We start from the raw sequence: 23,493 nt of genomic DNA, 5'->3' as shown, positions 1-23,493 counted from the left end.
ATAATGTTTCACTTTATTTTTTACTTGTTTTGGGTATTTTGTGGAGATAGAGAGAGAAAAACAAAAATAAATAAGTATAAGTTAGAGATAGTGTGTATGTTTGGATTTGTTTTTAGAGATAATATAAAATAAAAATGGTATGTTTGATGTTGGGTAGTAGGGAGATAAAAAGTACTGTTCATTATTAAATCATATCTCTTTTATATATATATGTATGAAAAAATATATAATTAGTTGTATTTTTTAGATGAAAAAATAATCAAAATACTGTTTTAAAATAATGCAAAATATACCTAAAACTTGCAAACTAAAAAAGTCAAACATGATGTATATTTTGGCCCATCTCAAAATCAAAATTGATCTTTACTCAAAGTCGCGCCAAGCACTTATTATGTTGCCCAATTGATTAAAAATTATTCACAAATAACAAATTAATTAAAACCCACAATTTCTAATAATATATATAGTCCAAATAACAAATGCTGAAGAGCAACCTAATTTTAAAGATGGAGGGATAGACGTGCACGCTATATAACTGAACCCATTGATCCTCCACGAAATCAATTTTGTGAATATATAGTAAAAGCAGTTGAGTCGACTAATTTAATATATTAATAATTTAAATTAATAAATACGTGTGAAGCAAAACAAAAAATTATTATAAAAATAGACATATATCCATATTTATAAAATTCGAAGTCACAATTTAAAAAAAAAAAGTAAGATTAGCTAATGAGGTAAAGGCCTCGATATATGGTAGGACCAAGCTTTTGTCTTTTAGAAAAGTTATGTATGCACTGTAATAATGTTATGAATATACACTTTATTTATTATGAAATTGTTGATATTTTTAAATAATGTCTTATATAATTTTGATATATGATGATGTGAGTAGATGTTTCTATTAAATGATTTTAAAAATGGCTCAACTAGAAATGACAAAAATAAGAATGGCGTTTCTTATTTAATATTTTGTCGACTTATTTGATTTGTTTTTCAACTTCTGACTTCAAAAATTGAATGTATGGGAGTATTGATTCTACTTCTAAAACGAAAAAAAAAATGAAATAAAAACACTTTTGCGATCATGTGCTTGTAGCTCCTTTCGAATAATAATTTTATTTTTAATATTTTTTATGTGTTCTTTATTTTTAAAAATTAAATTAATTTTAGTTATATCTTAATTTCAATTAATATATGTTGATTATCAATAATAAATATATAATTAACTAACTAATAATTATTATTATAATAAATTAATGACTACTATTAAAGTATATTTATTAATACCTACAAATTAATAGAAGTCGAATCCATCACCGTATCTTGGTGAATTAATACATCTAAAATTATAGGGTTGGTCTGAAGATGTATGCAAGTAGCAGTGATATTTAGGTGACTACATATCCTCCACAAGTTGATGTGCTTAGAATTCGTATACTTCAAATTTAACTCTCCCACACTTTTTTCTTTTCTCCCTCCCCAGTCCAGTAAATTTATAAGGTCACCCTTCTTCAACCTCCATCGCCCAAAATTTGGGCATCAGGGGTGACATTGCCCTGGATCTGACGACCATCACCTTGATCCCGGGGATGTCGCCCCCTTTTTGCAGGGGCGACGATGCCGTTGCCGTCGCCCAATCTGGATGTGACTGATTTGACGCTTACGTAAGCGGTGGTCGTCGTTGCTACAAATACATATATTATATTACATTATATATATTATATAGTTATATTATACTATATATATAATGTATATATAAATATATAAAAAAATATATTTAAATTACTTAACATTTGGACCATTAGTTTTTTACATTTTACGATCGATGATTGTTATAAGAAAGGTATAACGGTCAATTCAGCAAAAATTTAACGTCATTAGGACTTATCTAACAGAAGGAGAAAGTATGCAATATTTTGAAAAATACAGGACATTTTTTTGCCTATTTTTTTAATATAAAAAATTCTTTGCTAAACTTTAAAAATACGGAGTTTTATGCCATTTACCCAATAAAAATATTAGTTCAAAATAAACTCCAATTAAGGAAATATGATTGTTCCACAATATACTCACATTTAACTTGATCTTTGCAATTCTATAAACTCAATCTCTTATTATTGGCCTAAATTTTAATTTGAATGATCGATAACAAAATTAATTAAATTCCATAATAAATTGATTTCAACTTAATTTTGAAATAAATCGGTTCTTGAAAAATTGTGATTGCTCAAAAAAATAAAAAAGTGATAATTTTAATATTATTACTAATTATATAGATTCAGTGACTAAAGTTTTTATTTTGTTGTAATAATGAATTTCAATGTTTAATAGATATAATTATTTTTGTAAAAAATCTAATTACGGAGAATCAATGAGAAGAGGCCGTGTGTTCACTGTACACTATAAATAATTTATGATACGTGTCTAATGAAAACCTAATGGTAATATCACTATATTAGTCTTGCCACTAATAAATTATTTTGTAGATATATTATTAAATATTTGTCGTGACAACTTTATACACAATTTTTTATAATTATTACATTGTGGGCGAACACTCCAAATTATAACTTTTACGAAACACGCAGTTTATTGCGCCGAACAATTGAACACTTGATGATGTATAAAGCCATACGATGTGATATATAGTACATTAATAATTTCTATATTATTAATTAACATTATGTTTTTGAGTATGATTAGATAGTTGTCATAGTTTGTTGAGGTCAGTGTCTCTAACGAACAGGCCATGGAAGCCGTAGGGGACACGGCGGGGCAGCCTCACGGCCGCGACGATCTCTAAACTAGGAGATCTGGCATCCATGACTAGGAATCTCGACTCCCCTGTATTTTCATTGTGGACGTAAGTGACCACATATCCATCGTCCTCCTCTGCATTTGGATTGTCGGGCTGCCTAGCCACGAAGAATGGTTCACCGCCGAAGCAACCTGCCCCGAACATCCGGCTTCCCACTATGCAATCACGGCGGTCACCTTCCGACGTCGACACGTCCAGCTTCACTACTCCAGATATTTTTGGCATTGGATCCCCCACTGCTGCATACACGTACCTGCATCAGAAAATAAATAAATTAATAACGTCGACACTGATTAATTTGGTGTTTTTAGATATTATTTTTATAAAGAATTTTGGCTCTTTAATTTGTTACTTTACTAATTAGGTTCAACAGTACCATGAAAATTGCTATTTTGGCACTTTGCTCCTTGAAGAATAGATAAATGATACTTTTTTTCTGTACTAATTTTTCTTTCTTAAAGAAAAAGATGCGATATTTTTATACAAACATAAAACATTTATGCCGATTTATTTCTCAAAATTAACACTTTTGGTATTCTGGGCTCCGACTCGATCGAATCTATAAAATTCAGTTAATTATTTAAAATAATTAATATTTTTCAAGAACTATTGTTTATAAATACTTCAAAAAAAATATTATTAGTTAAAAAATAGAATATATTTTACAAATATATATTAAAAATAAAAATATTAAATATATTTATAAATATTATTCGGAAATGAGATGGGGCATCCACCCATTCCACTTGCCAATCCATCCTTGCCCGAAAAGGAGAATTTAGTATTTTGGTGCATAAAAACGTAATAATTGCTGCAATAATAATGATCTCATTTATTCCCAACCCCAAAAATTAAATCTATTTTTTATTCAATTTTAAATATATATATTATATGTATAGATTTTATTATCATCAATTTTATTTAAAAAAAATATTCACTTAACATTTATGTTGTAAAATAAAATAAAAAATACAACAAATAAAAATCCCAACCATATTTACAGTACCTGTGGTCCTGTGCAAATGAATGAGGTAGCATACTAAACTATGGGCAAGATGTCAACAACTATAATAACTTATCAATTTAGACAAAAATTCTTATTCAAATTAAATTAATTATATAATAAGTATGATATATGTATTATGTATTTAATTATTATTTTTAAATTATACATAAATTACACATTAAATATATTATTCAATTATTATGTATTTAATTATTATTTTTAAATTATACATAAATTACACATTAAATATATTATATTTATCGTATAATTGATTTAAATTCGTTCAAATTCGATTATGTTAGAATGTTCCCAATTTACTAGATAAAACTTTCTCAAGATCTCTAAACAACTATAATTAACTTTTGTTTTTCTACTTTAACTACTATAAAAAAAATTAAATCAAATCGAATATAGCAACATATATATAGAATTTCAGGTTTTAAATTCAAAACGCCAATAATAAAATTAATTTAAATTTAATTAGTTTTTAAATGATATTTAAATTTAATGATTATGTAATAATTAATTACGTACTTGTGCTTTTTCCCAACAAACGCCGGATTGATCACCCCGAAATCCAAGTTCCTGGTGGATACTGGGTGGCGGGACACCGTACCAGTTCGGAGATCAATTTTCACCTTCTCCATAGACGCGTGTATCAGATCCATCCGTTCCAGCGTATGCTCCACCGACAGTATATTCGGCGCCACCATCACTATCCAGTTCCCCTCGTCTTCATCCCATGCGTTGATCGCGTGAATAATATTGAAACCCGGCACCTCAAACCACCGCATTTCCGACTCGTCCTTGGCGTATCGTGGAATAACGCCGATCCGGGGAACTTTTCCGGGGTTGGCACCCACCGGAGAACCGCCGGCCATCAATTCCAGTGGGTTCATTCCGATTTGAATTTCGTTGAAGATCGCGTACTTTTTTGTAATGGCGAAGTCGTGGAGAAATGACGGGCTTGTCATGGAGAAAATTGGCACATCCGGCTGTTTTTCTCCGTTGGCGTATATCCTGAAGAAGGTTAAAAATGGCGGCACGGGGCCGTAGCGGAAGCCGAAGGTTTCGCCGGTTTGTGCGTCGGTTTTGGGATGCGCCGTCATGCTCATCAGGAGCTGGCCGTCAAAATCATGGCGGCCCAGAGTGTGAATTTCGCCATTTGGGTCTACTTTTACGGAGTAGGGGAGATCTGATTCGCCTAAAGCGTAGAGGCGTCCGCCAATTAGAGCTAAACTGGTGTTCGCCAAGCCAATACCGTTGATGGGATTGAACTGGCCGGCGAGAACCCGAGCAGCTGTAACTGCACCGCGCGCCGCTGAGGCGGAGAGGCCGTTGAAGCCGGAGAACACATTGGGGATGACGGGGAATCCCTTCTCGCTTTCGACTTTGTATTTATAAGTTTTAACATAGCGGCTGCAGAGGGTGGCTTTACCTTTAGAAATTCTGATGGCGTGGAGCATACCCTCTCCGTCGAAGAGGTGGTAAGGGCCGCGGGGGAGAAACTGAGGATTCGGGCCGTTGCGAATGTAAGCCCCGTCAAGGGAGGGTGGCAGGGAGCCTTGAACCACCTGGCACTCGGTGGGGGGTAGCTCATCAACCGGAGCAAAGTTATCCGAGAGAACATACCTGGGGTCGAAAGAGGGTTTAAGGGGAGGATCAATGAAGGTGTTAATCAAGTAATCAAATGCATTGAAGATGGTGGCGGGCAGCGACGGTGGCTCAGCTGGTTTTCTGGTAAGCAGCGGGGGGGTTGTGTAAGCGGGGGAGGGTGGTGGAGTAGGTTTCTTGGGTGGGGTTCTGGTGGTGGTTTGTGGGCGGTCGTCGATCTTAACGGATGAAACATTGAGGAAAGGGAGGGTGGTGGTGGGGTGTGAGTGTGTGTTGTTGGGGTGAATTGATAATTTAGGAAGGAAAGAGGAGGAAAGGGTATCCATTGATTGAGGGAGAAAAGAAAGAGTAATAATAGATAGAAGAAAATGAAATGAAAGAGGAGGAGAGTGAGAGTGAATCAAAAGTTTGGAAATTGTGGGAGTATTTATGCTGTGGGGCAAACAATTTTAGTGCAAAAATGACAATTCATTCATGCTTTGAGTTTCTGCTATACGGATTTCCTTTTTCTTATTTTAGATTTGTATTATATATATATATATATATTTTTAATATATAAATCACGTCAGTATTTTATGATAAAGGATTTAAAATGTGAATGCATTCAACATTGGTTGTGAGAGAGCATCTCAGCTGGTTGTATGGTTCCCATCTCTATTCATCTTCACTCAATCCCCAAAATTATAATTTCATCTCATTTTTCTACATTTATTAGGATTGTGAATTACGTATTAATCTTCCACCTCCTCCTCCTCTCAGTAGGGTGATGATGGGCGGGCAATCTAGGGGAGTACCAATTTCCTATGTTCTACGAGGAGGAGCATGGCGGGTAGAAGTGTGTAGGGGTTGGGTTTTAATTACTTTGTATTTTAGGCTTTTGCATACTTTTATCTTTTTTCTTTTCTCTTGCTAATCTTTTTTTATTAATGCATTCAGGCTTTTAGAGAAATACATGATAAATATTTGTTATTTTAATAGTTGATTTATGTTTTTCTAAATCATTAGTTTGTTTGCACATGAAACTTTTATTTTTTAAGATTTCTTTCTGTGATAAAAGTTTTTTATTCTTTTATAGTTGATGATAATACTGCTATATTTATAATGTAACTAAACTTAGTCATTTTATTTTTATTATACTCCTTATCTTTTTTTTGTTAATTGATAAAATGATATTGAGATTTTAAAATTATTTTAAATTAGTTTTTCTTTTTATCTTCTTCTCCCACCCCACCCAATTTGAGACGGGACGATCTACAGTTGCATCTCTTTATAGGCTATTGGACCCATCGGAACCCAAGGTAGGTTGGTTTTCACTACTCTCGGGTTCCCTGAAGATCCCCAGGCATAATTTCATTCTATGACTTGCGATTTTGGAAAAATTATCCACAGCTGATAAACATGGGTATCATACATAGGCGCTTGTATATTATGTGATGAGGGCGCAATGGAGACACATACTCATCTATTCTTTCGATGTCGTTATGTTAGAAGATGCCTGGCAACGATTTGGCGGATTGTTCAGTTTGAATGACCTAATAGAGAGTGGCCACAGGATGTTGAATGGGTTACAAGGAAATGGAGAGGAAAATATATCATTAACTTGGCATATCGTGCACTCCTTACTGCTTGAATTTACCACATTTGAATGGAACGAAATATAAGATGCTTTAAGCATACGGAGCGACCACCAAGCATAATAGCCACCATTATTGTGGAAGATATTAGACAGAGGATTATCAGTGTTAATTTATCTCGTTCTGTTAGTTCATGTGATAGATTATGGCGTATCTCTTGGCCTGTCAAGGAGAAACACCAGTTGAGCACTGTTGTACTGTACGATCTTATTTTATTAATTAAACTTACATTTACCCAAAAAAAAAGTATCTCTTCTTGCTTTATATATTTTTTTAAAGTGAGATTATTTAAGACTATGTATTTTAATATAACTTTTGAGAAAGATGAATTATATAAACAAACAATAAATTTAATTAATTCTTTATTTTTATTTTTATATAGGGCCGATCTATTTATTCAAAATCATCATATTTTATCCATTAAAAATAAAAAAGTTTATTTATAGCACCACATATTATAAAAAAAATATTTATTTAAAAGATATATGCACGGGTCTACACTAGTTTAAAATACAACAAAAAAGAAAAATTCACAATAGTTTGAGGAAAAAATTTACTGGAGTATGTTCAACAATTATTTTTCAATATAAATAAAAAGGGTGTAATACAATTTACCTCTCTGTGATATTGTAAATAAACAAATTATCCTTCTATAAAAAATAATAACAATTTGCATTCTTGTGGTTTTTAAAAGAAAGCAATTTACCTTATGTCAAAGAAGGTAAATTGCTTTATTTGAAAAACACAAAAAGAATTTGTTGTATTTTTAAAAACACAGGGAGGTAAAATGCTATTTTTTTTTCACATGAGGGTAATAAAATAATTAATGTATTTTTTGTAATTTATTCATGCATACAGATATATCATTTTCAAGTCGAATGCGAAATCAGATAATAAAATTCAATTAATACCACAATCTTTTCAGATGATAAATTTTGAATTAATACCCACAAATTTTCTGATATTAAATTTTAAATAATAACCACAAATTTTAGATAATAACATAGATTCATTGTGTTTCATGTCTTGTTTCTCAACCAAGAACAGGCCCTCCAGACTATGACATTTGCATCCCCAGAATATCTGTAACAAAATTGGGTTCCATGTAATGAATATGAATTGTAAATATTAAAGAATCCAAAATAAATAGTTGCAATGACACCTAATGAATTTTTCAATATTTGGTACCAGCTCTCACAATTAAAGAGTTGTGCGTTGGAATCCCACAAATATAAATATATATTTATTGTTATAATGTTTCTTATTTCTTTGTCTCGTTTGAATATTGTCGTCGATTTGAATTTTCAATATATTGAATTAATTTTAAAATTTGAAATATTGAATGAGGTAACGAGTCGCATATTATTAAAAAAAAAAAAAAAAGAAAATTCCATTCATCTTCGGAAAATGACTTGCAAATATCCCAGGAACCTATGGATTTTAATTTTCTAATAAATTTATCCTAATTTATAGAAAGCGACAATATAGAAATACGTTCTAATAATTATCCATCTACAAATATTTATTAAATTTGAATTTCCAATGCTATTGGTATTCAACCGAGAAGGAGAAAATGTCTATGCTAGAGTTGGTGCGTTGTACACAAAATATGTGATTAATTACCACATGCTTTAACAGTGATGTTTTAGTCTAATGATTAAGGTTAATGTTGAGGTTTTATAAAAAATTTGAGATTATGGGTTCAAGTTTAACTATGCGTGTAGGTATTTATTTCACTTTTATATAAATGTTTGTCTTACTTTATATGAGTTATTGTAATTTATTACTATTTTTCGTCATGTTAATATATTAGTTTGAATCATTGTATTATTCAAATTATCACATACTCTAGATGTTTTAAAAAATAAAATTTATCAATTATTTAACGGGTTAAATACAACTTACCCCTGTATTAATAAAAAAATAAAATTATACTTTATTTTTTCACATGAACTATTTTACACTTTTCTATGAGCACGTGAAATAAATGGTATTTAACCCATTATTTAACTATCCCCTATACTACAAATCTAATGCAGTATCTACAAAAACATGAGAGAAAAGGATGTAAAATGTGGCTAGTAAACTTTGGAGTGAAAGCATTACTATCTCTAGCCTGATGGTAGCTTTTTGATAAAATTTAACTCCAAAAGTGATTATTAAAACATAGGTTTGGCCTACTCAATTTTCGCACCCTAAGTAAATCTGGACCATTACTTATAATTCTTCAGATATTTCACGTAACGTTTTGATTGAGATCTTCTATTTCAATTTTATTATTTTTAGATAGAAGAAGAAGCAATTAAGTCTTAGGGATGACTCACTCAACCAAACAAAATCTACTACTTGAAATCATCTTATTTGAAACAAGTGACCACAAAATTTTATCCACACAAAAACAAGACCCTACTTTGCCATCTTGAATGTGAAGGGGGCCTAAAATCTGGCTTGCACCATACTTGTAATAATGCTAGAAAGGAACCATTGTCCCTTGTCTATAACGCAAATATCTTAAATCAGTGGTTCTAAAATGCTGCCTTAACAAATTTGGATTTGAAATGATTCAATTTGAACACAGCCAATGTTTTTCAAATAAAAGTAATTTGGGGAGACAAAGTAGGATTAAGGGCCACATCAAAGAATATGGAGCAGGGCAGTCTCATGTGGTAAGAATTTCACATGAGAAGTGTCTGTCCATCAAACCACATCATCCACATATTGCAAAGCTGCTAACTCTTTGAAACAGAAATAATGCTGGAAAGCATGTCTATACTGTTGGGTCTCTTTCTAAAACAGGTTCTTGCAGATGAACTATCAACTACTCCAAAAAAATCTGGTGCAGTTCTCCTCCACTGTGTGACATGTGTTTATTTTTTATCAAATGGAGATTTTTGGTTCAGGTGGTGGGGACGAGTCACTTTCAGGACAGTCGTAAAATGACTTGAGTGGATAGTAATAAGAAGAAGATAGTGGATAGAACTGCATCATTCATTAGATATTTCTTCCCTTTTTCAAATTTTCAGTAGTGAAAATACTGGTGAACATAACTTAATGGGAAAGGTTAAAGAGGAAGAAATCATACACATTTCCTTTCTCAGGATTATCAGATTGAAAGGAAATTTACAGGATATAAAGAGTGAATTCGAACAGGCTCCTTGGACATCTAAGTATAAGTGTCTTCCCAACAGTCAGAAAAATCAAGGCAAGAAACAGAAGAACGAGATTTTGATCTATTTCCATAATTCTACAGAGTCGATATGGATCCAACATTTGTGATGCCTTGCTAACATCATACAATAACACAAATGATAGCTCCTTAGCAATGTACTTCATAGTTCCCACATTTCTGCTAGATCTTTCACTGATTGCCTAAATAAGTATTAGTCTATAGAACTGCCTCATCCAGGTGTGGATCAAAGGGTAAAACGAGTACTAAATATGGCAGGTAACGGTAAAGCCCATTCGTCTTCAGCAACCATCTACAGATAGATCCAAACCAAAATACTAATAGGTATGTTGAAAGCTTGCTTTGCCTGATTAAACATCTATCACGTTAAGCTACCAGCAAAATCAAACCCATTTGGTCGCTCTCTGATTCTGTACTCTATCCTGGAAGGTGAAATGGTTGTGATCAGGGAAGCAGTTGCGGCATGCTGCTAGTGCACAGATATCAGCATGATATCATCTAGATAGGTGAAACCCAACCATCAGTGTATATGCAATTCCGTGTACTTAACTACATTCATCCATCTTGTTCTCTAGAACTCTGCTCCTGCAAACAAACCTCACTTCATTAATAATGATTCACAGGTCTTGAAGCCAGCCATCTTCATTTCATAAAGAAGTTTAATTGCCTCAATGTAGAGTCCATGTTGCGTATAATTTGTAAGCATTGCATTGCAACAGGCACCATTCCTCTTATTTTTACCAATCTCAAACATCCTAGTAGCGTCATTCAGACAACCACATTTTCCATACAAGTCGACCAATGCACACTGCACGAAACCATCTGATTCAAGCCCTAATTTCATCAAATTTGCATGAACTTGTCGCCCACACTCTATATCCCCCATCATCCTGCAAGCCTTAAGAACAGTTGAAAACGTATAGCCGTTCTTCGTCACGCCCTCCCTTCCCATCTCCTTAAAGACACTAACCACTCCCTCAAAGTTACCGTCGCTTGAACAGTTCACGATCCTAGACGTCCACACAACTGTATTTGGAGAACGAACCTGTTCGAAAACACTTTCAGCACCATCAAAACACTTCAGCTTCCCATAAAAGTTAATCAAGAAACTACACAAAACAACGTTTCTCGAGTAACCCATTTTCCATAACCAACCGTGCACTTGCCTCCCAAGCTCAAAGTCCCTTGTATACAAACAGGCTCTGAGAACACACACGAGTACACCCGAAACCAAAAGTTCCATCTGATTATTACCAACGTCTTCAAATTCTTCTTCCAGTAGCATTTCTATATAAAAATCTATGGCTTCATTGTACTTCCCATTTTCAACACAACCAGCAATCATGACAGCCCACGAATTAAAATCCCTCTGAAACATTTGATCAAACAGTTGGCGCGCGTGATCAAGGCGCCCACTCGATACGTACATCAATAAAAGCCGGTTACGCAAAGGTAAATTCATACGAAGACCACTTCGTCTCACATGTTCATGCAACTCAACGGCTTTCAAAGGGTCGCGCAATTTGGTGCATTCTTTGATGAGCGAAGTGTAAATGTCTAGTGGTATGGGCAATTTGAGACTGTCCATCAAGCGTAGAATGTCGGAGGTGGTGGCAACGGGTTTCGGGTTCGGTTTCTTGGGTGGCGGTTTGATTCTCATAGGTGTGGGTGGTCTGTGAAGGGGCAACTGGATTTGAATTGGATGATCAGAAGTGAAATTGTTGTTCTTGGTTGAAGAAACATCGATATGGAGGAGCGCAGTCTTTGCATGGGGATTGGAGGCTATTGTTTTCATTAGCGCAGCAAAGCTCTGAATCGGTGTGGGTTTTATGAGGAGTTGGTGGTATTTTTGGGCTTAGCCGTCTACAAGTACCGGACAAGTAGAAACATGAAGAATAGTGTCATAAACCAAATAAAATTATGGTCGATTTGGACATAAAATCAAATGTGATCCCACAGTCTATACTTATGTAACTATTTTAATCTCGTGATAAATAATTCGTGCGCGATTCAATCACATAACAATTATAATTTGATTTGATACAACAATACAAAGTCTGTATGAGAACTTTCCATCCATCAGATATTTTGATCAAGCAGAGTAAAGATACATGTAATCAGCATCCAATTGATTATATCGTCAAACCATCCTGTCCTAGGTATACATCCTGTCAGAATAACTAAGGATTTGAAGCAATGTTAGCCTAACTTGATCATTTGTAACAAGATCAAACAGGCAACCCACAAGATCAGTAGCAGTGAAGAGAGAATAACTGTTAACCTTGCTCCTTAAAAGTGCATAATTTCGACTTGAGCCTCTCACTGACGAAGAATTTCTGATTTCAGAGTTACAACTGCCACGTGAACCCTCCATGGGCAACACGAGAGGTGGCACGTTGAGTATATCCATCCTAACCCAGCTGTATCACTGGTTTTTCAATCTTCTATTCAATTGGAACTTCTCTAGTGGCTCTAACTTAGAATGTGGATCCTATATATCGCATCTGGATGGCCACATAACAAAACAACCCCATTTCTTGCTCAGAAACGGCCATACAAGAGATTGGTGTTCAGCTTACAGCAACAGGAGATGCAGTTCCGTCGCCTATACGGACTCGATTAGGTAAAGGCCTCGCGATGAGGCCATCGACAACCCAACCTGCAATCTCGCCGTCATTTTTGACATGGTTGAATTCCCCTTGTACATATTCCAGAGATATTTGGAGCCTTCCCCCAGGCCTGCAGTCACCAATTATGGTGCTTGATTGGATTCCAGCATTTCTCTCCAACCAGTACAAATAACAGACCTGAAACAATGACTTCAGCATGTCCTGTGGCGACGAGCTTTCTTTGAGCACCACCTGGTTAAGTTCAGAGAAAGCAAGCATTGAGAAGTGAGTTGCTATTGAAATTTCTACCACATGCAAACCATATAGACAATAGATGCAGGATACATCATACATGTGGATGTGTATGTGTCTGTGTCTGCATATGACCAGCCAATTTTTGTAAGTCGTCTAATTTAAAACACTTAACAGCTGTCTCGCAAGCTTTTACTATTTTCCATGACTATTTAAATTTTTCTTATGTAGTATAATATAGAATTCATGAAAATCCTATATCTTTTGTATTATTACAATCTTATAATGACAATTATTGCCATAGAAAAAAATAATAATACATTAAGGATATTTAATTTAAAAAATAGAAAATAGAATTTTCTTTTTCTTTTTTCTTCCTTTTTGTGCATTTGAGCTCGAACTTAATCAACAAACTTGAGAGCAAATTCCTTTTCAGAAACCTTCCCAAGAAAGAAGCCAAGTTTGAACTTCCCATTTTTGAACCAAGCTTGTACAATTTTACTGACAAATCCTAAGGGGCGGCCTCAGGTCAAGCCTGAAATTTTTAGTGCAAACCCTGAAAGACTCCACTTGAACCAACTAAATCTGCAGCCCTAACAAGCATACTGATCTCAGGCCTAATACTTAAGCATGAAGTGCACAGGACCCTAAACAGCTATACGGTATGAAAATGGAGATGTAAGCAGAGACATACAAAATATCTTCCTTCAAGCTCTGCCAGAATATAACCCTCAGCCTTGTACAAATCAAATAGAGCAATTGCATCTTCTCTGCTCTTCACAACATCCGAGAGCTTGGAGCCGAGCTGCAAGCGGCGATCAATATGAGAGGCAGCATCCTTCGCATCATTAGATAGTACTTCAAGTTGTTCCTGAAAAGTACAGGAGTCAACCATTAGCAATGGGCGCATGAAAATGTCCTAACAAGTCAACCATTTCTTTATCCCTCCTTTGTGTTCCAAGTTTGAAACCTGAATTGCTGAATGTTCAACTAACGTAGGGACTCTGCAAATGGAACCTCTAAATATTATTACCAACCGAACCTCCAAAATCTTGTAATCTTTATTAGGCATGTATCCCTCATATATAAAACCACACAAACTATGCTTAAAGCATTTATATCTATCCTGGTTTCGGTTTACCGATAAGTAAATATAAATTCACTTAAATTATGGAATGCAATCTAAGTAGGTGTAATCATTTACAAGTACACTCACTTCTCAGTGTTGGATAATGCTACTAAACCACCCCAAGACACGCTTTAGAAGAATATTTAAGCAGTTTACAGTATCACCTTTGGACTGACAGATGCAGATGACTCACATTGGTAATCTATGCTAAAAATGCAAGAAAAATAAATTTAAGGAAAAAAAGAACCTACTTCAGAAGTGGGCTTTACAATCAAAAGGGGAAAAGCTGGAAACAGTGGCTCTTCATCATTGACTTCTTTTACCGAAGGGATTAGACCAGTGAGCAGATACTGACTGAAGACTAAGCCTGTTGATGTTTTGGGAACAGATTAGGTACTATTTTCATAATGGAAGTATAGAAAGAAAAGGCACTTCGATGAAACAAAAATCTAGAGCAAGTACAAATGGTGGAATCTATGAATTTACACCTTTCCTCCATAATTGAGTAGTTGGTATGGTTGAATATAGTAAAAGCATACAAATGGTACTTCTACCTTATTAAATGATTCAAAATATAATCTTACCTATGGATAAATCCGTAATTGCATAATTTCTCATGGGCCCAATAATTCCATTGAGCCACATACGTTGAGAATAAATAGAATTTCTCCAGCAATGTACTTCTGATTATATATCAGGGAAGAAATCCCTATGATCTAATTACATTTCTAGATTTTTCTCTGTTTTTTCTATCTCATGTAATGTACAAACAGACATGACTAATAATTTTCATAAAATTTTAGCATTCCATCATTAAGCCCCCAACTCCCTTTTATCTTTCTATCGTAATAAACATGATAACAACACACCAAGATATTGAAAATTCTGTTCTAGAAATTAAAACATACAATGAACTTTAACATCCTTAAATTGGATCAGCAGCAAAATGCTGGCTAAGTTTGCAATATAATAACGTATGTAATTATAAGAGAAGACAAGGAAATACTTGCACGATATGGATTTAAAGTCCTTAGCTGAATGGATTGATATGATTTCAGATTGCAGAACATGTGGATCCAAGTTATAACACCAAAAGAAGCAAGAGCAAGAGGTGTAGAAGATTGTACGCCATTAGCTAATGCTATGCCAAGCATAATTCCTATGGATTTGCTCACCATTCCCTGAGCTTCACCCTTAGCAATGACCTGCCATGAAAGATCCCTTCAAGTTCAAGATGTAAAACTAAGAGAGCTTTCCAGTAATTGATGGTGGAAATGAACTGTTCATAGAAATATAAATTTATTTTAAAAAAGAATAACGGATGGATCAAATAAACCGCTGGAAGGTTCTAACTCAAGAACAAGTTAACTCAAAATAGAAAAGAGTGAAGTGATCTCAGAGATATTTACCTCAGCAAAGTTCCTCTGAGCAGCAAACCCAGCATAGAAACAACTCCTAGTAGCTGCCTGTCAAATACGCCTTTTCTTGTGTAAGAAGGAAAACAATCAAGTGATTCTGAGCCCTCCACACAAGGGCCAAGGCACATAAGACAAGTGTAAAATAAAGGCTCTTAAAGTAACTAAAGTTGAATCAGCAAAGCACAGAACTAGATACAAGGCAAAAGGGAAACTAAGAAGTAGAGAAAGGTATCTGTTCGAGCTTGAGATATCCTGCATATATACACTAGGTGCACAGGCAGAATAATGATGCAGGACATAGCACCTCATTTTCTCTAACGATACCTGGATTAATGCAGCTGCAGATCTTCCAGCTCCAGCGACCGCACCAATTGGAACAAAGAGATGCGGGAATGCAGGCGTCAGAATTTCCATTCCAAATGCAGCATTTTCCAGAAGATCGGCAAATAGCCTCCAACCCTTTGGATTCACATCAAAATGTCTCCCATACTTTGACAACATTATCTTACTGAGATACCCAATTCCATCCTTGAGGACCCAATTAACAGCAGCTGCTGTTGGAATTGCCCCCTTTCCCAATCCAACAGCATAAAGCAAAGCCTAGAGATAGAAGATCAATAACAAAAAGTCATCCATGCCACAAACAGGGAAACTATCAAAGAGTTCATTCATGCATTAGTTACAAAAGCCAATGAACTGCTGTTAAGTCACTTAACTTATTCAAGAGTCCATATAAAATTACTCACGAGATACTTTAATAGCCATGCGACTATCCTGCGGTTAGATATATGATACCAGAAGCTTAAATCAAACTCTCATATGCCCAACAATTATCCAAAAGTACAACGAGACTTGAGAATGTTCCACGAAAGCAAGCATCCTTATAGGACCTAAATTATCCCATTCAAAAGTCAATTAGCTATTTGTCCCTCCATACATGATTTCCCACTGACTTCGCTACTAAATTTAGTAAAATCCATTATATCTCCAAGCACTAACTACTTAGAAGAGACTGGCAAACAAGTTTTGCAGAAATTGTTCTATCGTTGCACCATTCTTCAACAAAATTTGCCAATCTATAAACTTCTAATAAACATATGCGTATTAGAGGAAAATTAACTACCTGAGTGGCAAGCACACCGCTAATTTGTGCTGCAATGCCCTGAACCCCTCTCCAAAGAGAATACTCAAGATAATCACTCGTAACACTGTCTGGAAATCCCTCAGGAAGCAGCATTCGCGTGGCCAGATCCCTACATTTCATCCAAACATCCTCCAAAGTCAACGAAGATTTAGAGTTTCCACGTTTTAACCACCAAGACCACATTGTTTCAGGAACGACGAACTCATCCTTCGAATAATCCGGCACCAGCTCAACCCTCCTCCCACCCCTAATCTCAAACACGATTTCCTCATGATTTCTCGATAAATCATCAGTCTTTGCTCGCGCCTCAGAACATGCAAAAATGAAATAGCTGAACGAAGCTGACGCAGTGATTAGTAATAAATAGACGTGTTTGGGCAGAGTTACGGAAAACGAGTCTTCCTCGCCAGTGAATACGAAGTGAGAAGGCAAGAGAAAAAACGGATTCCGGTTAAAATTAAAGAAATTGCTGCTCCCATCATCCCCGCCGCCGCCGCCTCCACCGCCGCCGCCGCTGTTGTTGTTACTGTTGTTGTCACGAGAAGGAGCTGAGTAATTGAGGGGCGTGAAGTGGGAAACGCGATTGTGTTTATGAGCGTGGACGTTAAGAACTAAGCGTTTGTCCGCGCGGCGGCGGCGGAAGGGGGAGGCGCCCAGAACACTTCCGGTGGGGGACGGCGGGAAGGAGGGCAAAGGAGGTTGGTGAGGAATGGAGAAAGGGTTGCAGGCGGAGCAACCCATAACGGCGGCGCGTGTAAGGAAATCAGTTGTGGCGCCTTTCAAAATTCTAGTTCAGAAATCTTTCCCCTCGTTTTTGTTGGACTGATTACTGATACTGATGCATCCAAATTTTCATATAAAAGGAATTAACTGAAATAAACACACAACTTATAATCGATTATTATATCTAATAAGCATTTTTTATTTTTAAATCAATAAATTAATAAATCGCATCCAAAAAAATTAATTTAAGATATTATTATGAATTAAAAGACGTTAAAATAATATGAAGTCACTTTGTGGAAAAAAATAATTATTATAATAATTTTTCAAACTATTTATATATTATAATATTATTACCTATTATCTGTGAGTATAAATCTTTTTTATATATTAATACAAACATATATGCTAGTCGTCGTTGCATGTTGTCTCCACATACTTATAAAAAAATTATGAAAAAAAACAATCATAATAGGAGAATAATAAAGAAAAAAGTTCGTGGAGAAAAACGAAACATTAGATTAGAGGGGAAAAATTGTACGAATTGATTTATTCATTTTTTAAGTGAATTGTTGATTTATTAAAAATATAAAAATTTATGAGAAAAAGAAATATAGAGAAGTGAAGTGAAAGAGAAATATGAAATAGTGAAATTAAGAAAAAAATATAATTGTTAGATTATTAAAAAAATGTTAAAATTATTATTCTAACCGAAAAAAATTTAAGAAAATAAATAACTTAAAGGATAAATTTGGATATTTAAAAATGAGTACGACAAAAAAATTTCTTTTATAATAATAAAGATACGAAATTTAGTATAATAAATTATTAAATAAAATATTTTCTTCATACTTCATTTTCTTTTTTCAAATTTTCTTTGTTTGATTTGTTTTCATAAAAATTCAGGATCCAAAAACTTGGATGGAATGACCGGTGTGAACCATCCTGACCATTAAATCATAACAAGTATGTATTCATCCTGACCATTGAATTATAAAAAGTACGTCTCTCTCTCTCCAAGGGCATTCTTGTCTATTAACCAAGAAAAGAGAAGGGCATTGCCGTCATGCTGTGTGTGTGTGTGTGTAAAGAACCATGTGAATGAAGAACAATATTTACAGACAAGAAAGTTACAGCTGAAAGTTTGATGGAGAAGGGAGTCAGTCATTACACAGAGACATCATCATCTTTGTACAAGTTATGGAACTGTTAGCCGACCACCTTTCTGTCCCAACGACTTCCACGACGTTTCAAGCCGCATCAGATGCAACTTCTCCACGAAAGGTTCTAAAACTTCTGCCTCCTCTTCTGGTGCAAAAGCCATGCAGATGCTCAGTTCTTGGACCGCTGCCTCGTATTCTCTGCAAAATTCAGTGCAACTATATTGTAACACTGTCTTAGAATCAAAGTTACCAAAAACAAGCAGTAATGGCCGGAGTTTAACATTGATAATCCTTACCTGTTATAGTACAACATCATGCCGTAGTCTCTTCTCAAAGCCCAGTTATGCGGCTGAAGGATTATTAACCTTTCTGAAGCCATGATCGCAAGCCTGCATCGTTTTGTAACATCCGGACAATTATGTACAAACTATGCGATTTATAACAAGATCCGCAGCTAATTACGTGCCTCAGACGTAATAAATTAATAATGAATGGATAAAATGGGAAAAAGAAACAATAGCAACAATGAAGACAGAAACAAGGCAGGAGATAGCTACCTCAGCTCCTGAGGCCGCAATAAAGGCATCTTTGAGCCGCTGTCCTTGTTGAACTTCTCCTCAGATTTATGAACAGACCTCAGTGGGGAAGTCAGCATCAAGCCATAGTTTGTTCTCGAAGCACGTTTCCAGTAAAGCCTCTGCAGCATACATTACTTCTTTTATTCTCGTAGTCAGAAGCATAAATTCTTCAAGAGGCAAAACTAAACTTCGGAAAAATTTCATTCAAGAGTGATACTCTATGAAGCATGCAAGTTATACAAAATATAAAGTACAGGCACGATCGAGCTCACAATCAAATTCGCCAATGCAATCCCAATGATATCTCGGTTTGTTGCAATATCGAGCCCTAAAAGTGAGTTGCTAGTTATGTCCGAGGCCTTGGATCGCGGATCATCCACACACTTCCCGTTGACAACCCCAAACAAGCTGTGTCCAGAAGTTACTTTAAACAACTCCTACAAATATTGGAAAAAAGGTCCGCATCAGAATCCGCAATGTCCAAGAGAAGATTACTCAATTATGTCAGTAACACCATATAAGTCGCTAATGAAATGGGCATCAGCACTCTAGCAAAGATAACTCGGTCTATTTATGGATTGCAACATCAACATACCTCAGGATTCCCCGTTGGGGGCCATATCAAAAATTCTTCCCCAACTCGAGATCCCACAATGGTCAGATTAAGCCTTCGGCAAACCTCAATATAAATCACGCTAAGCAAAATTGCTGTCAAGTTTTGAACTCATTACTCAGCTGACATCTTATGGAAATTAAGAGAAAGAACCAAAAATGGAATATGCAAGAGCTGAATATGGACAATTAAATACTGTGTTTGGGTTTGAGATTGACGAAAACATACCGCTGGCACACCCAGAGCCTAGCACGGAGTGCAAGTAGAAGCATTTTGAATCCACTAGTACAGGTGACCTCTTGAAACCCCTAGACTCGAAAAGGACTTTGTTTACTGCCTCCAGAACTTCGGCCAAATGACATCCTATATCTCTTGAAACCAGCTCAGCTTCAACTTCCTTTGCTATGGTATCGAGCTCCAACAACCACTCATATATATTTTTTCCAGCCATTGGCATAGCCTCCACATTGTCCCACACTTGGGCATCACAAGGTGATGCTGTATCTCTTCTTTCATTATGCAGCGTAGAAGCATCAATCTCACGGTTGAATGCCAAAAATGCCTCATCCTCGGCTGCCACATAAAGCAAAACCTACGGAACAGATTGCAAACAAAGTAACAACAGCAATGTCAGACAAATTCAGAGCTTTTAATATGACAACAAAACAATCAAAACATGGATTTCAACCACCATAATTTGGGTAACCGCTATGAATTGTTGCAGCAATGCTGCCACTCACACCCTAACAACTGTCGGTCAGTGGTGGCAGCAAATTAAAGAAGGAGCAGCCCAGTCACCAAATTTGAAACAAAAGGGTAATGCTCCCTCTAAAATGCTAGCAGCTGGTTCACTAAGCCTCGCAGCTAATCAAAATTATTAGCAAGATAAGAACCAAGAAACTATCAAATGCGTTGTGTTTGCACTTGCAGACTCCTATATCAACTTTGCTAGTATTATTCAATTCCTCAAGCATTAATAAGCCTAATAAACAGAGCAGAGGATGAAAACACAATTACCTTTGCAAGTGAGATATCTTTGTCCTTGGACTGGAAAGATATCTCCCGAGTAAATTTATCTCTAGCAGCTTTGAGGACCTGACAGATAGTGAAAACAAAGATCAGGGATTCACATAACTTAACCAATTATGCATACTAGCATAGACAATTAATGTCAATTGCACGACCGGTTTTATCTATAGTCAGGAACAGAAAAAAGAAAACAAATGAAAGACTGAGTCATTAGCAAGTACTGTTAGCAATTGAGTGGCGTATCAAGATAAGGATGGATTCTAACAGAAGAAGAGATCCGAATAAATCAATTCCAACCTCCTTATAGAAATTGGCTCTGGAAGAATTATGGGGTTCTGCTAGAGCAGAAGAAGCCAGAGGTGAAATGCCCAACCTCATCTTCTTGACTGCAGCATTTTGAGTTGTGTTAACTGTCATATAGTTCCTCTTCCCTTTTCCACAATCACTCCAACATCCACCACGACCATCAAAACCAAACCTGATGATCGTAAAGAACAAAGGGATATTGGGCATTGCCAAGAATTTGTGTTACTAGCACATATACTTCTCCTATCTACTATCTAAGCTTTTGCATAAACAAGTAAACTCACATCCAACAAACCTCTGTCTGATACACAAACAACAATCAACCGTGTTTAACTTTAAAGGAAAATTCAAGAATGCCCAATTGAATTATTGGGCTCAAAAGATCAAATTACCTGCCACAATTTCCCAAAGAAGGTACAGCCACGGGCATAGGCGCTCCAAGCCCACCAGTCATCATCATTGTCATCTGCCGATTACTCAAACCAGGCAATGAAACACGCAGCATTCTCTTGAATTCTTCTATTTAGAAAGAAAGAACACACACACACACACAAAAAGAAAAAAAAAAGGAAAAGGAATCTTTCTTGAAACCCTCCAAGCAATACCACAAAAGGGTTGTTAAAACAAGACCAAGGTTTTCTTGAAATTTGAGTAACAAGACTCCCAGCTTTACAAGAAACCAACAAAACGGTTGCTGATATTGGGCTCAAGAAGCAACAGCTGTTGTTACCAGACCCCCAAAAAACAGCAAGAAATCTTATTAAAAAAAAAAAAAAACAAGAAAACCAAGATAGAGGAGGAATGATCAAGAAAAAAAAATCAAGAATCAAGCTTCTCTTCTTCAGAAACTGGTGAAGAGAAAAGCTTGGGAATTGAATGGGACAGAGGTCTAATGGAGGGGTCAAAAGAGGCCATTTTGGGCATAGAATGGGAACTTCCGAAAGAGGAGGAAGACAAAGACAAAGGTGCTGATGATGATGAATGCAAGTGACTGAAACTGCAACTATTAGAAGAATTATAGTGGAAGCTGACACTCCTAATACCGCTAAAATTCCCAAGATCCATAGTATTGGAAATTCTCAATTCTAGCATCACCAAATATATAATCAAATCCCAAATTCTCCTTTCTATTCTTTCCCTCTCTCTCTCTCTACACCTATATATATAGGTCTGCGTGTATATAAATATTGGTTGATAGAATGGAGAAGGAGAAAAGTACACTCAAAGGGAAGAAAGCTCCCCCTTTTATTATCCCTTGAACTTCAATAGCAGCCAAAAAAAAAAAAATTGATGGCTAGGGGCAGAGCAATAGGTCTGAAATTGGAATCCAGGTAATGCAAAAAGACACAATTTTTGTTTATAGTAATGTTTTATTTCCAATGGGATTACAATAAATATTTAGCAAATTAGGGTTTATAATTTATGCAATCTACCTTTTTGTAATTTGGTTGTGATGGAAAGCACTTATAATCTACCCTTTCTGGATTATATGATAAGAAATCATTCAACTTTTCTTGTGATTAATATTAGCCCTATGGCTCGTTTTGATTCGCGTGATTATATATATCATAGGTAATAAAATTAATTAAACATCAAATTATATTATCATATTGAATGTCAAATATCACAATACGAGTAAGTTAAACGGTATATAATGAATTATGAAATTAATTATCATTTCATTTAACAAATCATCCTATTTCATCGTACCTAATATTTAAACATATTATACGAATTAAACGAGATCTTATTGTTTCAAGAAAATTTTAAAATTGATTTTTAATTTGAAGAACCCGTGATCTTATTATTCCAAACAAAAAATGTAATATTATTTTTTATTTAACGTCAGGCAAATGAGTGGGTTTTTTTTTTTTTATTTTGATAGTATTATTTTACAATCTGAAATAAAATCACCTTTTATTTATTGATATTAGTTCATTTAATTTAAAAATAAACTTATCTCTACTATAGTTTATATAATCTGAAGTCTGAACATTCAAAAAACAATATTTTTCTGTAAAAAAATTGTAATTTTTTTTATTTTTTATTTTTTTTGCATTGAAAATCGGTTTAGGTAAAAAAATTCAAATGGGAATGCATTTTCATTAAGTTTCTTAATCTAGCAGTCAAGATTCATTTAATCGAAAAATAAAAACTTTTGACCTAATAAATAGGAAATAATTAAATGGAAATTGCTTAAAAATATATCTTTTTGTTTGTGTATGTGTATAAAAACTTATGTTGAAGAGTTTTTAGTAATTTTCCTA

At 35.0% G+C, this 23,493-nt stretch overlaps 4 protein-coding genes across 5 annotated transcripts; all 4 read right to left on the bottom strand.

The window, feature by feature from the left end:
* Positions 2,568 to 5,767, bottom strand: LOC105172767 (probable carotenoid cleavage dioxygenase 4, chloroplastic). The gene is made up of 2 exons (XM_011094343.2): positions 4,362 to 5,767; positions 2,568 to 3,074 (listed from the first exon to the last, which is right to left on the bottom strand). Exons 1-2 carry the CDS (start codon positions 5,765 to 5,767, stop codon positions 2,714 to 2,716), a joined length of 1,767 nt encoding a protein of 588 aa, XP_011092645.1. The 3' UTR covers positions 2,568 to 2,713.
* LOC105172764 (protein root UVB sensitive 1, chloroplastic) lies at positions 10,281 to 17,674 on the bottom strand. Of its 2 annotated transcripts, XM_011094341.2 has the most exons (7): positions 16,794 to 17,674; positions 15,995 to 16,270; positions 15,662 to 15,718; positions 15,259 to 15,457; positions 14,504 to 14,619; positions 13,818 to 13,994; positions 10,281 to 13,123 (listed from the first exon to the last, which is right to left on the bottom strand). In XM_011094341.2, exons 1-7 carry the CDS (start codon positions 17,553 to 17,555, stop codon positions 12,833 to 12,835), a joined length of 1,878 nt encoding a protein of 625 aa, XP_011092643.1. In that variant the 5' UTR covers positions 17,556 to 17,674; the 3' UTR covers positions 10,281 to 12,832. The 2 variants fall into 2 exon arrangements, with proteins under 2 accessions (XP_011092643.1, XP_020553022.1); XM_020697363.1 differs by lacking the exon at positions 14,504 to 14,619 and having other exon boundaries at positions 15,428 to 15,457.
* Positions 10,861 to 12,057, bottom strand: LOC105172765 (pentatricopeptide repeat-containing protein At1g31790). The gene has a single exon (XM_011094342.2). The coding sequence runs from the start codon at positions 12,055 to 12,057 to the stop codon at positions 10,861 to 10,863; it is 1,197 nt and encodes a 398-aa protein (XP_011092644.1).
* Positions 18,490 to 22,488, bottom strand: LOC105172763. Its single transcript, XM_011094340.2, has 9 exons — positions 21,619 to 22,488; positions 21,218 to 21,398; positions 20,909 to 20,986; positions 20,120 to 20,483; positions 19,874 to 19,986; positions 19,551 to 19,715; positions 19,258 to 19,397; positions 18,997 to 19,089; positions 18,490 to 18,898 (listed from the first exon to the last, which is right to left on the bottom strand). Exons 1-9 carry the CDS (start codon positions 21,729 to 21,731, stop codon positions 18,736 to 18,738), a joined length of 1,410 nt encoding a protein of 469 aa, XP_011092642.1. The 5' UTR covers positions 21,732 to 22,488; the 3' UTR covers positions 18,490 to 18,735.

The sequence above is a fragment of the Sesamum indicum genome, linkage group LG10 (assembly GCF_000512975.1).
Source record: "Sesamum indicum cultivar Zhongzhi No. 13 linkage group LG10, S_indicum_v1.0, whole genome shotgun sequence".
Taxonomy (NCBI): Eukaryota; Viridiplantae; Streptophyta; class Magnoliopsida; order Lamiales; family Pedaliaceae; genus Sesamum; species Sesamum indicum.
This window is presented reverse-complemented; position numbering and strand designations above follow the sequence as displayed.